The sequence below is a fragment of the Branchiostoma lanceolatum genome, chromosome 14 (assembly GCF_035083965.1).
Source record: "Branchiostoma lanceolatum isolate klBraLanc5 chromosome 14, klBraLanc5.hap2, whole genome shotgun sequence".
Classification (NCBI taxonomy): Eukaryota; Metazoa; Chordata; class Leptocardii; order Amphioxiformes; family Branchiostomatidae; genus Branchiostoma; species Branchiostoma lanceolatum.
The window spans coordinates 15153950-15169396 of record NC_089735.1 but is presented as its reverse complement, the minus strand read 5'-3'; the positions used below and the strand labels follow the sequence as shown (position 1 = coordinate 15169396).

At 38.5% G+C, this 15447-nt stretch overlaps 1 protein-coding gene and 1 long non-coding RNA gene across 2 annotated transcripts; both read right to left on the bottom strand.

Moving 5' to 3' along the window:
• Positions 1–1953: 1953 nt before the first annotated feature.
• LOC136448813 (uncharacterized) lies at positions 1954–4304 on the bottom strand. The gene is made up of 2 exons (XR_010757924.1): positions 3183–4304; positions 1954–2706 (listed from the first exon to the last, which is right to left on the bottom strand). It is a non-coding gene; the product is annotated as an uncharacterized lncRNA (long non-coding RNA).
• A 724-nt stretch (positions 4305–5028) lies between these two features.
• Positions 5029–6573, bottom strand: LOC136448055 (histamine H1 receptor-like). The gene has a single exon (XM_066447167.1). It carries the CDS (start codon positions 6333–6335, stop codon positions 5229–5231), a length of 1107 nt encoding a protein of 368 aa, XP_066303264.1. The 5' UTR covers positions 6336–6573; the 3' UTR covers positions 5029–5228.
• Positions 6574–15447: the final 8874 nt, after the last annotated feature.

Below are 15447 nucleotides of genomic sequence, written 5' to 3'. Positions count from 1 at the left end.
TATATAACGGCGCAAAATCATAAATGTTTATTTCTTATCCCTTGAACAAGTGATTGAAATGATAGTGAAACCAAGGAAAGTCAAACATTGCGTGGGGACTAGGACCGACTTCCTTAACCCCAAAATATAACCTAACCTGACTAGAATGGTGGTCATGAGGAAAACCGCTGCCTCCGCTCGACGGAAATTCTCTTCCATAGATAAGGGAAGTACATTATACAACTGTTATTGTCCTGCGTGCCTGTCAATTATGTAATGGGTCAAAGGGACCACCAAAGACCTAATATAACCCGAGACAGCTAGGCCAATAGTGTTACAAATAAACCCACTGGCTCGCAAACCAAAAGCCAAGGTGTTACACACAAGCCAAATGCCTGCCCATTGAAATCCCATGAGAGTCCGGGATGGAGGATAGATCAAAACGTGATCATAACCTGATTTATCATCACACCTGGTTTGGAAAGTATCTTTTTCAACATAACGCGTGACATCCACTAGCTTATCCAATACAAATGGTGAATCTTCTAACAAATTTAGGTATCTCTGGTCACAGCATAATCTCGGCTTCGTCTGGGCGCGGGGTGCTTTGTTGTCCTGGGCCCCGGATTCTGGGTTGTTCTTGCCCCTGAATACTTGCTTCGTTCTGGGCACGGGTGCTGCGTTATCCTGGGCGCGGGGTTGTTCTGGGCGCCTGGTACTGGCTTGTCCTGGACCCTGGATGTTTGTTTTGTTTTGGTCTAGGCGCGAGGCGCTGGTTGGCTCCCATCCGGTGGTAGGTACACGGGTCCTCAGCGCTAATGTACCTGATGCAGCTCTCTATCACACGACGCCGAGCCCCCGTCTGATCTATAAAGTAAACAATAAGAAAATTCACATGGCGAATGTTGAGATCACGTTCTTACAACTTCACAATGATAACAAGAGTTCCACGACCTCATATCTCCATGAACAATTCTATTCATGCAAATGACTTACACTTTTGCATAATATATGCTCGGTCATAAACACCTTTATCTAACTTATACATGTTGCAATATTGACAGTCCTATAATTCTCCAATTAGATGAATTATGGTGTTTTTGCATTAATTATGCAAATTAGGAATTTATTGTTGATGTTCCACTTTCCATAAACTACATATGTTACATGTATTTGAGTCTGATAATGGAAAACACTACAAATAAAGATTTTCCTCATTAGCTATGCAAATTAAGTCACAATTAGCATAATTTGCACTTCATCATGTACATCTCTGTCTAAGCTACCTGCATACTAAGTATCATATTGACAGTCCAATAATTTTCCAATTAGATGAGATATGGTGTTTTGCATTAATTATGCAAATTAAGAATTTATTTGCATAATTAGTATCTGTTGATGATCCACTTTCCATAAACTACATACGTTACATGTATTTGAGTCTGATAATGGTAAACACTGCAAATACACTACCAAAAATGCCTTTTCTTATTTCTCTTGTTCATTCTTGTTTTTTCTTGTTCTAAGAAAATATATCTTTGAGCAAGCATATTATTCTGTGTACAAGAAAAAATAAAAGTCCCTGTTTTGAGCAAATTCAAGAAACCCATATTTTTCTTGTGCAAAGAATTGTTTTCTTACAGACAATCGACCAATATTCCTAGAATACTTTTCTTGCGGCAAGAATGTCTTTCTAACACATTCTTACGCCTAGATTGAATTTCTTGTTCTTGAACATTGAAAACAGTTCTGAACTCAAGACTAAAATTCTTACACCTAGAATGAGTTCTTGTAGTAAGATTTATATTCTTTTACCAGTACCTTTCTGTCCTCTAGACTGCGTTTCTTACACCTAGAATGAGTTTCTAGTACGGAGATTTAGGTTCTTTTACTAGGAATACCTTTCTGTCCTCAAGACTTAATTTCGTATAACCTAGAATTAGTTTCTTGTTCTGAGTTTGAGGTTCCTGTACTAGGAATACCTTTCTTTCCTCAAGACTGGATTTTTTAAACCTAGAATGAGTTTCTTGTACTAAGTTCGATATTCTTGCACCAGGAATACCTTTCTGTCCCCCAGATTGAATTTCTTACACCTAGAATCAATTTCTTGTACTAAGATTGAGATTCTTGTACTAGGTATACATTTCTTTCCTTAAGACTAAATTTCTTACACCTAGAATTAATTTCTTGTTCTAAGATTGAGATTCTTGTACTAGGTATACCTTTCTGTCCTTAAGACTAAATTTCTTACAACTAGAATTAGTTTTTTGTAAGTTAGTGTAGGAGTGTTTCTGTTACTAGGAATATATTTCTTTCCTGAAGACTCAGATTTCCTTAAAAACCTAGAAAAAGTTCCTTAGTCTAAGATAAATGTTCTTGAATCAAGAATACCAATGAATGAATAGTTACTCTAATGCAAATAGTTTACATTCCAATCATGTTTGTCATCAATAAGTTCGGTATAAGTTTTTGGGTGTTTATCACACTTCTTTTTTAATGCTACAAATGCAATCTGATATACAATAACAATCGTTTCTTATAATAGTAAATGCATCTGTTTCTTGTCGTCATGCATGCATTTTCCTCAGATCTAATTCTGAGTATTCAAGTTCTACAACAGTCAGACTGTTAATGCTGCAAAGTCGGATAACTCTTGACTTGAAATTGTTGGAAGCTTTTCCAAACTGGATATGGGGGTACCATCTCTGGTCCGACAGGTTTCTAAGCCTAGAACAAAAACACAAAGACTTTGAGTATGAATGACTGTCAATTCCTGAATTCCCTATATCGCCCCCCTCCCCCTTAAACTGTGCATGCGAGTATAAACCATGGTGGAGACTAATCATAAATTCTAAGCAATCTAAAGCATTCAAAATCGTTTTCAGACTTGAGATGGGGGCATCACATTTTGTACAAAGAAGCCCTCAGAACAACACACAAGACAATCTCCTTGCAAAGATTGTATGATGAATGATTGTCAAATTACCATCATATATATCGACCCCCTCCCCCTTTTTTTAGACATACAGTATGTGTATCAAGTTCAACATGTGTTTTTAGTCCTTGAAAGTGTTTTGCTGGTATTTGTGTATTCAAGTAACAGATGTTGCAATAACTGGCTGGCTTTATCATACAACCACAACAATAAGACTGAGCATATTAGTCAGAGAAAATTGTAAAAATTTCCAAGGTGGCTGACGTACCTGGGGCTGCATGATGGAACTTGCAGTTTGGCTTGGGTAGCAATTTTGAACTTCAAAAAAAGTTATCCATGTTGTCTACAGGGTCTCAAATGATACATGAAAGTGTTCTTACGAAACCTGCCACATCTTTGCCCTGTTATTGTAAGATCTAACGCACATCAGACAGATGTGTTGGGACAGAAGTGCAACTGACTAAATTCAAATTGTACCGCAAAGGATGATGGGAGTAATTAATTTCCCATGATTCATAGCATTCTTAATTGAAGAATTAGTTTCTTAAACTGTCTAATATGAAGAAAATTAAAGAAAACTATGCTGATTCCATTTTGGATTTTTTATATCTTAATATTCTATTTACAAACAGTGTTTACCAAGAAGAGCACAAGAAATAATTCTTGCATCGTAAAATTATTAAGTAATACAAGAATCATCTTTCTGAAACTTTCTTGACAAGAACAGAAGAATATTCAAGAATCTCATGCCAGCTCTTTTCCATTTCTTTATCCTTGGTTAAGCCAGGTGATTAAGAAACATATTCTTGTATCTTCTTATTTGTCACCAAGAAAAGCAAGAATCATCTTTCTTAAACTTCTGAACAAGGACACCAAAGAACCTTTTAAATATTTTATAGTCAAAACTTATTTAAGAGATTCTCAATGTTCTTGTTTTTTTTTCTTAACAGTATTTTGTCAATGTAATGAAGAAATAGATTCTTGTATCTTCTTGAATATAACTTCACATAGAAACATCAAGAAATTTCTAGAATATTCTTCTTAGTGAAATCAAATTTCAAGAATATATTGGCACATAGCAAGAAAAAAAATCTTATAAGCAGATTCTATAGAATACTCCATATGACCAAGCAGAAAACAAATCTTGTGTGAAGACAGTAAAAGAAAGTTTTACTTAAATTTCTAGAACATTCTTGTAGGTGAGCGTTATACTAGAAATACTTTCTTCACTTAAGAAAAACGAGAATAAAACTCTTAGTGCAAAAATGAACATACATAAATTTTGCTGAGTGTTTCTTGATTTTCTTGAATTTTCTTCATGTAAGAAAATCTTTCTCCCCATAAGAAAATTCAAGAAAACAAGAAAAATAAGAAAAAGCATTTTTGGTAGTGTATAGCTATTAAAGATTCAATGTTTTCTGACACAATTGACGATATCTATATGAATAAATCATGAATCATAAAAATGCAATAGTTGGTGCAACGTACACATTTTGGTATCAAGTATTTTGGAACCATTCTAAATGACTTGCATGTGTATTCTACATACACTGAATAAGGAAGAAAAGCACATACAAATTTTACAAGACTGTCAAAGCGGTCAGGTATTATAAAATTCCTAGGTATCAGGACCATAAAAAGAAAAGTCAAGCACTGTATTCAGAATATAAACTTATACAGCGTCACGTGGGAATGAGTTTTACTATTATGATGTCCCAGCCAAGCCTACTAATTTTCTTTTTAGCCAATACCAAAAGCTGGAATTTTTCAGTTATTCAAGATCCTATCCACGGCCGCTCTTTGCCAACTTGTTAGTGACCATTGTCTGATATCAAGGTGAAGAGGCGGTGGGCTGCGCATCACATCAGTATTGTGAATGATTGACGCGTCTGCGTTCCGATTCAGCCGGTAAAAATGTCCCAGGTAAACAGAAGAGAGTCAGAAATCATCATGCGTCAACATGAGCCTTGGTGATGCGACTTCAATAGTTAAAAACTTTGAAATAATTCAAGACTTCGTTTTTAGAGACTTATCTCATGTAGGTGTGACGCTTTTTAAATGACCCAACCAAAATGAATATTGCTTTTCATATATATATACATGCAATGCTTGATGTCGTTATTATTCTGCTGGACAATGGGTGGAAATGTCAACTCAATAACCACGTGCAATGTCACTAAAAGATGCGTTATTTTTTAAAGCCATCTTCTTTCATTTAAGGTTTCCTTTTGAACTTCACGTACATCTATATCATTTGCCTGCAGTCGTTTTCTGATATCACTTCATCAAAAAATAATATGCCAAATATTCGTTCCTAATTTGGCCGACAGAAACTGGCTATGAAGTTGAGCATGCTGTTCCACATATGCTTGTACCCCTGGTGAATGTTTTTGTTCATAACGCCGTACACGATCGGGTTCAGGGCGCCGTTTAATGAGCCCAAGAGCTGGCCTGCAGTAAAGGCTTCGGCTGGAACTTTCCTGGAGAAAATCACCATTATCGTAATGGGCATACAGCATAGGGTGTACGCAGCAAATAGTGTCATCATCATTTTGGTGATCTGCCTTTCAGCAGCACTAGTACTGTTTTGTGAAATGCTGATTGGGACAGTGTGCCGCCGTTGTTCATTTTTGCCCGCCTGATATGACACCGTAGCGGCAGTTGGAGTGCTGACTCTGACTTTCTCTGACTCAATGCGGTCACTTGATAAGGATTCTTCGCCCTGTTGTTGTTTACCAGTGTCTAACGCTGTAGCGACCAACATTGTGGCTTTGGGTTTACCTGGCTCTATGTGATCATTGCCCTTTCGTTCATCATCACTTGACAGAGAGTGTTTGCCCTGTTGTTGTTCACCTGTACCTGAGGCTGTAGCGACCAAGATCATGGTACCTTCGGGCTTCCCTGACTCTATGTGGACGTTTATTTTCTGTCCGTCATCACTAGAGGAGTAATTTCCGTCCCCCACCCATTCTACACCCTTCAGATTTCTTAAAGGTTCTCTGCGCATGGAAGGGTAGGCGCTATGGTCCATGGAATTCGAAGGTTTCGGGACACTACTCTGCCCCCGGGAGTACTGTACTGCCAAATGGGTGGACGGACCCGGTGCGTTAGCTTGGACACGTTTCTTACTCTTCCTCACATGGTTTTGGATGACGATGTAAAAGGCGAGGGCTGCAATGTACGGGATGATGTAATTCAACACGACTGGGGGAATCTTTGCCCAGCCATTGTCAGAATAGCCCATTGCACAGCGCTTCAGTTTCGGATCCACTATTACTTCTTCAATGGTGTAAAGAGGCAAGAATGAGACAATGGGAACCAACCATGTGAGCAAGAGCATGAATACTAGAACACCTGTGGACTTTAGACGTGTACTGTTAGTACAGACTATAAAGTAACGCTGAAGAGCGATACACAACATGTGGCTTAACGACACCCCCCATAGCACTGCACCTGCGAATGCTGCAAGCCAACACCAAGCTGCTGGAGGCTCCCAATGGGGGTGCAGGATCTGCTGTATCCAAAGTGGGGTATACAAGGTGACGAAAAGGATATCTGCACAGCAGAGGCTAGCCAGAGGCACGTTGACCAGTTTCCGTAGGGCCGGGCGTGTGCAGATGGCGAGTATGGTGAGGAGGCCGCCGACAACAGTCCCCAGGACGGTGACTATTGGTTACAATGAATAGCTATCAAAGTCAGTGAGAACAAACTGCTAAACAGGACATTTTAAAGACGATGAAGGTTTGACAAGCTATTGAGTCGATTCGCTCCTGTACGTTTTTGAGTACAGGAGCAAATAATATGTTGTCTTCTGGGATGGTAAGGCGGAAACTTGAGTGCAGGAAAGTTCAGGAAGTAGGTCTCACTCTCTGTTGAGGATTGGATTGTACAATATATATTGCCTATTTGACTCCAAGCTCGTACCGTGCAGACTAGAAACGAGAGTAGCTGATGACTTTTTGAACATATCAACCAGATAGTTGACAACATCAACTTCACAAACACACAGGAGTCGAGTCAACAGTCCCCTTCCTAACCACCAAAAGCATCATTGAGAAGGATGGCAACCTTCAGTTCAAAGTACACAGAAACTTGGCATACACGGATCAACATCTGGCCATCGACTCACCACCCATTGGAACACAAACTGCCAGTGATTAAAACACCATTTCACCGGGCAGGCAACATTATCACAATCAGACAAAGCCAAATTTAATGAACATAACCCCTCCGAGGTGCACTGGCCTAGTTTGAAAACACTCAAATGAAGGCCATTAACAAACAGAAACAAGCTAAAGGCCAACAATACCGTTCCGTGCGTCCAAGGGGACATTGCTGCTAATTTCAAACCTCATTTAGCCCTCAGCCAAAACTGGTAAACGTATCAAGGCCAATGTCATTTACAGACTCATATTTGAGGAACCCAACTGTAACAACACGTACATTGGGGAAACCAGTCAGCCACTACAAGAAAGGTACAAACATGATTATAGACAGGGTACTAGAGGCTACTCCTTCGCCATTTTCCACCACTTACAACACAACCGAGGACACTCTTTCAATCTCAAACCCGCAGATTTCCTATAGACTACGAACTGCACTTGTTTGAACGCGGAGTCAGAGGCAATAAATGAGAGAATGTACAATCCCACCCTCAACAGGAAAGGAGACCTACGTGTCGACTTGTGTGCCTGCCTCACCATCCCCGCGAGACAACATGAACTCATGTGCTCAAACAACGGACATAATGACTCATTATGATTAGCTTCACCTTTTCCTGAACGTTTTTTTTACGTTGGCCTCCCGTAACTCTAACACCACTACTACCCCCCGACCAAAACCTCTGCTTGGAGAATAAGATATTGGGCTCGGGAGACTTATTCACCGAATGAATGAATGAAATTTTACTTTTGTGTCTGGCGCTTTATGCGCCCAGCCCGTGCGGGTTATAAGATATGATAAGTGATACATACATTGAGATGACAGAATAACAGAATCAAGTATTTTACAGAAGGTTGAAAAACTAATGTATAAATAGATATAATATATAACTAAGGTGAACAGAATATACAATTGCTGGACAAAGACACTAAATCATATATACTGGGATAAACATAAAACCATGATAAATGAACTAATATTTCACATGATAGAATAAATATAGTAAGTTAGATAAACAAAAAAGCAGTACCACATATAGTAGACGCAGGGACAGGTAATGTAACAAATATTTATCTTTGAAGACTGAGCAGTACAGCAGAACTAAGATTACTAAGCGGTGTAGGAGGTATTATGTCTTAACATTTTGAAGAAGGTATGAGGTCTCTGAACGTTTACTGAGCATGTTTTCATCTTTCTCGTTTAAGAAATTTGTTTGATTTAATGTCTTACTAAACAATCCTCATGATATGTAGTGCCTTCAGAGTTCACAGAAAAACAATTAGATGATATTTGTACCTCCACAATGTTAAGATGACTGTGATGCTCATATTACCGAACGACAAGCTATGATGATGATTACCGAACGATCTTCTAGCTATATTTATTCTCCCAACTGTCCTGGACAGTACGGCAACAGCACGAACTGTACCTGGACTATACAGGTCATAGGGGAAGACGTAACGATGACACCGCCCCAGTATTGTCTGCGTTAGAGGAAAACTATGACTGGATGTACGTTTACGAGGGATAACTAGACAACCTCACCTTTCTTGGATGCAGTAGGCCTCTTAAGCAGGCACCTAGTACCTGATGGATGTCCTCGACTAACTGAAATTCTGTTTCCTTTTTAACTGTCTAAGATGTGTCTTTACTTCATTTAAATATCAATTGTTCATCGTTTTTGTTTTAAAATCTGGTGAACTACAGGTTTTGTTGAGTTATTGATGAAAGGTAGCTAGTGGATACCTTTTGAAACGTCTGACTTTTTGTAAAAATCTATCCAAATGCTCGAATAAGTTGTGTAAAGCATTTTAAGCTTTCTTCTTCACGAGACCTTGATCTAGTATAGATATGTTTTCACACAAAGAAATCACGGTACTTAAATTATCAATCAGTATACCTCAAGTTGGCAATGTACAGTCCAAAATTTATTCCTTACAGGCTATATTTGTGACACTCTAATAAGTAATTATTTCTGTCTTGACAATAAAATATGCTTTTCTCACATTGTATTCTGTAGAGAAAGAAATATAAAGATAGAAAGGAGATGAGATACAAAGACACCACAAATATACAAGAAAACAGAAGGCAAAAGATTAACTTACTTCCGTTCGTGAGGACGATAAAGTACTCCCCTGCAGTTGACATGGCGTAGGTTGGCTCTCAGCGACTTTTTACCGTCCGTCGATTCCAGCGTTTGCAAAAGGGATGCTATAGTGGAGCCTGGAAGTCGGGAAAACGGTTTTATTTGCTGAGAAAGGAACCTGTGCGTGAAATAGTTGTAAACATATGATGACAGCTATATATCAGATACCTTTAATTCAACCACATAATGTCTTCTACAAAACGAACTCTGTAAAACAACCCACCACGGTAAGGATTGAGCTAAAGTCATTCAAACAGTTTTTCCCACACGAAAAATCAAACAGTTACCATAATTGTCTTCATAAAAAGAGCAGACTGAAGCAGAAGAAAAGAAGGGACAACCGCAGATGACGAGTTACCCACCTGTTACAATGCTAAAAACTTTCGGTTCAAACCAGAGAAAAATTTGCTGGAACAACGGAACGAGCTGTCAGCAGGAGCGCTTCACGGGTAGAGTGAGCAATCTTGTCAGCATCTGGATATCATATATGGGCAGGTAAATGTTTGCCAATTACGAAATCCTTGCCCATACAACACAAACCACCTGAATAATCGTATCCTAAGCAACATTCCCAGTCACCTGGACTGCCTTTCCACCACACACCAGAGGGGTTCGCTATAGATGTAATTATTATCTTTTAGGAGACTATGACTACGACAGAAGTGTTCATGGACATGGATTGAAAATGAAGTATTGATAAAGACTGAATGGGCTTTGATTTTGCATCAGTTTGATATATTTGTTTACGAACGTTTCCCAAACAACAGAAGTGCTTCATCTGGCATGTTCTGTCAACGGACAAAAGAGGGCTTCTATATATATACATGTACATCCTTCGGACTGTTGATTATGACAGAAGCGTACACGGGCATTGAGTGATAAAGTATCGATGCAGACTCAGTTGACATTGATTTCGCTGTAGTTTTATATATTTGTGAAAGTATCCCAAACTATCCCTCACCTGACATACTCTGTCACCACACGCCAGAGGGCTTCGCTCTAGCTGTACATCATGTTTCTGGAGACAGCTGATTTTGACAGAAGTCTATGTACATTTATTGATAACGAAGTATTAATGAAGACTCAATGGGCTTTGATTTTGCTTCAGTTTGATATATTTGTTTGTGAACATTTCCCAAACAACAGAAGCACCTCACCTGGTGTGTCCTGCAGGCGCCATATCAAAACGGCTCGCTCTCTCTCTATATCATTCTTTAGGAGACTATGGACATGGACACTAAAGGAAGCATTGATGAAGACGCAGTGGAGTTTGATTTTGCTTTAGTTTGATGATGAAAAACCTAAAAACAATTTCTTACCATATATAATGCGTACATAGAAACAGCCGAAGAGAAGAAGATAGCACCGATTATGTGTTACCCACTTGTTGCAATGCTGACAAGTGTTGGTTCAAAACAGAGAGAGATTCGAAAGAACAGTAGAAAGACCTGTCAGAAGCAATGCTCTAGGGGCACAGTTTCGGCGTCTAGAGAGCATATATGGCGCCGATGAATGTTTCCTAATTGCATACTCATTACAAACTCACTGATTCCAACACAGACCACCTGAATGTCTGCCAATTAAATATTCATTTCAAACTCATAAACCCAGCACAAACCAGCTTAACGACAATATGCCAAACAACATCACTAGTCATCTGGAATGCTCTGCCAGCCGTGGCCAGGAGGGTTCAATCTTTATCATCCTTCAGGAGACACTTGACTACTAGTAAAGTGTCTCCATCTGTGGTTGTATCTTCTGTTCTTCTGCTTGTTCGTTCCATGCTAGCAATTATGGAAAGCTAAAGCAACATAAAACTCCACTGAGTCTTCATTATTACTTCATTCATTGTCCGTATACACTGTTGTTACAATCAACTCTCTCCCGAAGATTGATATAAAGAAAGCGAACTCGTCTGGCATTTGGTAGCAGAGCATGCCAGGTGAGGTACTTCTGTTGTTTGGGATACGTTCACAAACATATATATCAAACTAAAGCAAAACCAAAGTCTTCATCTATACCACATTGTAAGTCAATGTCCGTGTACACTTTTGTCATAATCGAATGTGACGTCCATTGACAGGACATGCCAGATGAGGAGCCTCTGTTGTTTGGGAAATGTTCACAAACAAATATATTGAACTACATCGAAAGCCATTTGGGATTCATCATATCAATACTTCATTATGAGTCAATGCCTGTGTACACTTCTGTCATAATAAACAGTTTCTGTGATACATCCGTGAATAATTTCATCAGGTTGGTGAATGACTGAATAGCAAGGTTATTTTATTCACAACCAAGTATTTTACAAGAGCCAACGTTTCGACAACTGTCTGTCATCTTCATCAGAGCAATACTGACTAGGTCACAGTGAACTGAAGCTAAGTGTCACTGCTAATAATGCAGTCCTAAACGAAAATTATTGTTACATTTAAAAGATACTGTTCAGCAACAATGGTGAGATGATGCGGTTGTTTGGGAAACGTTCGAACGTTCACAAACAAATATATCAAACTAAAGCAAAATTGTAAGACTCAATGGACTTTGCTTTAGTTTGATATATTTGTTTGTGAGCGTTCGAACGTGCCCCCAGCAGTATGTAGATGAAATTCTTGTTAAAGACACAGTTTGGGTCTATGCAGCATACTCTAAGCACCTGTAGTCAAATTATGTTATATGCTGCGATGACATCTAGCGTTAAATCTTAAGCCTTTAAATGTTAAATGCTAGAAATCGATCTGCTTCTTGTTTTACATTCTTGGCAAAAAGATATTTTGTTCTTAACTAGCCTGTTCAATTCGTGTATTTTGTGTGGCTTTTCTAGTATAAGATTGGCCACCTGAATTGTCCTGGAAAGCAAAATACATAGCTTTGAGATCAAACGTCTTCTTTCTCTTGGTTGATTAGCTTCGCCGAGAACGTTATACTATCGGTTACATCAGCTGTGGGGTGGGTCTGTATGTATGTTTGTCAAGAGCATAAATCGAGAAGACTTTAATGGATCCTCGTGATTTTGCGTAGGTTAGTAGTGGTTGTGAGAACAAAGGTCAAGTTCGAAAATGGCTCACCTGGCGTTTTCCTACAGTGCTGTAGTAGACTTTATATGTCTAAGTGTTTCTATGTAGACGTAGACAAAATGACTCAGGGAACTGTCGATGGATCTGCATGAATTTTGGTGGGTGCCTCGCGATTGTGAAAACGGAGGTCAAGTTAAAAAATGGGTCACCTATCATTTTCCTACAGTACTGCAGTGGGCTGTGTATGTATGCGTTTTTGTTTGTAGACAGGATAACTCGAGGAGATGTTAAAGGTTGTGCATGATATTAAGTAGATGGGTAGGCTTCTTGAAGGGAAAGGTCAAGTTCGATGATGGGCCTCCTAGAGGGTACCTTAGGTACTGCAGCGTAGCTTCAAAGTTCGAGGTCAAATTTTCTGCAATTGTTACGGCCATGATCTTTATGTGGTACATACTTTAGGCCACATGTAGTGAGTTGTGTACGTTTGGGTCCCCTAGCGGCTTGTTTGGAACTGCAGGGGATCGTCTTGATTTATGGTATGTAGATAGCTTGATTGATGCTTTACATAATCTAAGACTGATTATGCAAATCAGGAGCTAATTTGCATAATTAGCAAGAAAAGTTTATAAATCCGCTGCATTTCATAATAGGACTCTCAAACATGTGACATATGTAACTGAACAAGAGATAGGTTTCGACAGATACCAATAATGCAAATAGCTACCTAATTTGCATAGTAAATTAGAAAAAACTAAAATACCATAATGGTTAATGTTTGGAATTTCATTCTCGTGGCATTAAGTAAATGGAACTTTATCAGACATAAATCCTACATGACATGGGCAGAAACGTTGTGTAATAACAAATTGAATGATAACTCTGCGCTTGAACAAACACACTTGAAATTTTGTAAACATATCCTAGGAGTAAGAAGAAACGCTAGTAATTATGCCAGTAGAGCTGAACTCGGTCGTTTTCCCCTATGGATTGATGCGTGTTGTAGGATGTATAGTTACTATTATAGATTAGTTCGAAATGTTCCTGTTGAAAGTCGTCAGTATGAAGCTTACATACATTACATGTGCAAAAAGACCTTGTCAGAAGTACAATACCCTGTCGGTTGTGGAACATGAAGAAAGACAGTTTTAGAGGAATCTGGCTATGCCTGCCTTTTTACACACGATCATATTAGAAAACCCTTCCATCTCCATGAACTAAGACAAAGATTAAAAGGTATATTTATTCAAAATTTCAATTCAGCATCACAAACAAGAGTTCTACGACCTCATACCTTCGCCAAATCATTTTGACCTTTATGACTGACGTATTAGGAGTGTTTTTCATCAATCAAAAATCATACCAGTTGATCCTCCTCACCCAAATAACATATGTTGTCCAAACCTCCTTGTTATGATTATGAGCTTAACAAGAAGGTAATGCTAACATTTATCATCAATAATGCAAATAATCTCCTTATTAGCATAATTTGATTCAATGGTGTTCACATTCACACAACATCTAAATGCCACAAGTATGAAATTGCCGTTATTTACTAGTAAACTTACTAGAATGATAGTAGTTTCTCTTTAATTATGCAAATTTGGCCTACATTTGCATAATTTCTATCTATTGACATTCCTCTCTTCCTCAGTTACAAATGTCACATATTTGAATAGTCATATCATGGAACACAGCAGGTTTTTAAAATTGCCTCATTAGTTATAATCTGATTTGCATAATTATCATCCAATCATACAAAGCATCACGTAAGCTATCTACATACCAAAAATCATGACCATCCATCAAGCCCATCTCGAGTTATAGTATTTTCCCATTAATTATGTAAATGAGGTTCTCATTTGCATAGCTGGTATCTATTAATATTTCTCTCTTCCTCAGTTACATATGTCACTTGTTTGGGAGTCCTATAATGGATGGATGTATAAACTTTCCTCATTAATTATGCAAATTAGTTACTGATTTGCATAATAAGTATCCAATCATGTACATCATCGCTCAAGCTATGTACTTGCAAAAAATCATGACCTTCCATCAAACCCTTCTTGAGTTATTCCCTTTCAAAGTCTGAAGCAAAACCTCCCCCTGCAGTTCCAAAAAAGTTGCTAGGGGGTCCAAACCTATACCACTTACTCTCTGCCCAACGAGCTATCTACCACTCAAAAATCAGTTCCATAGCATGTCCACAACACGAGATATCATAACAGGAAGTTCCGCTGCAGTACCGTAACAAGCCGCTAGGAGGCCCAAAATCTAATCATTTTCAGGTTTCATCGAGACCTACCAACATACCAAATACCAAGACAATCCTTCCAAGAATTCTCGACTTATCGTGTTCACTAACAGACACACAGACATGCTCGGTAAAATATAACCTTTTCGGCGAAGGTAATAACTACCAGACTACATCCTGTCATCCATATTACATCCACCCTTCATCAAATACTTCTTCAGCAATACGTATCCATACTCTTAGTGCACACTTCCACTAAACCCCCCAGTACCTCTACCCGTATCAATATCCCTTGAAACAACACAGCCCACACGTCGCAACCAGAACGCATAGTATGAGCATACAATTTAACAGATTTTTACACTTTTCTCCTTAATTATGCAAAGTACTTCGCCCAAAATCTAATCATCTTGAGATTTCCCACATACACATGGACACACCAAATACGACAACAAACCATCCAGGCGTTCTCGACTTATCCTGTTCACTAACAGACACACAGACATGCATCAAAAAATGACCTTCTCGACGAAATTTCGTCGACGAAGGTAACAAAATGCAGGAAAACATTATACAACTCAATTAAAAACGGTGGACTAAACCTCAAGAGTTTATATGCGTTTTCTCTTGCTATGAAATCTTCATGAATCCCTAAATTGTTTTTTAATGGAGATATGTTTACCGCATGGTTATTAAGAATGCATTTAAACCCCCTACAATGTTATATTTGGAAATTTAGCCACTGAAACTTGTCTTGAAAATCAAAAGACATATTTTTCTATGCAGAAGCAAATCATCTTAAAATTTTCAAATATTCCTTAAGTATGTTAATGTATTCCACCAAGTAGAATATATCATCGCAGAACGTTAACCTTTGTCCTGCTGGAGTTCTATACTAATACACGCCCCCACTGCTGGGGCTCACAGACACCTTCCAAACAAGGGGTACTAGTTT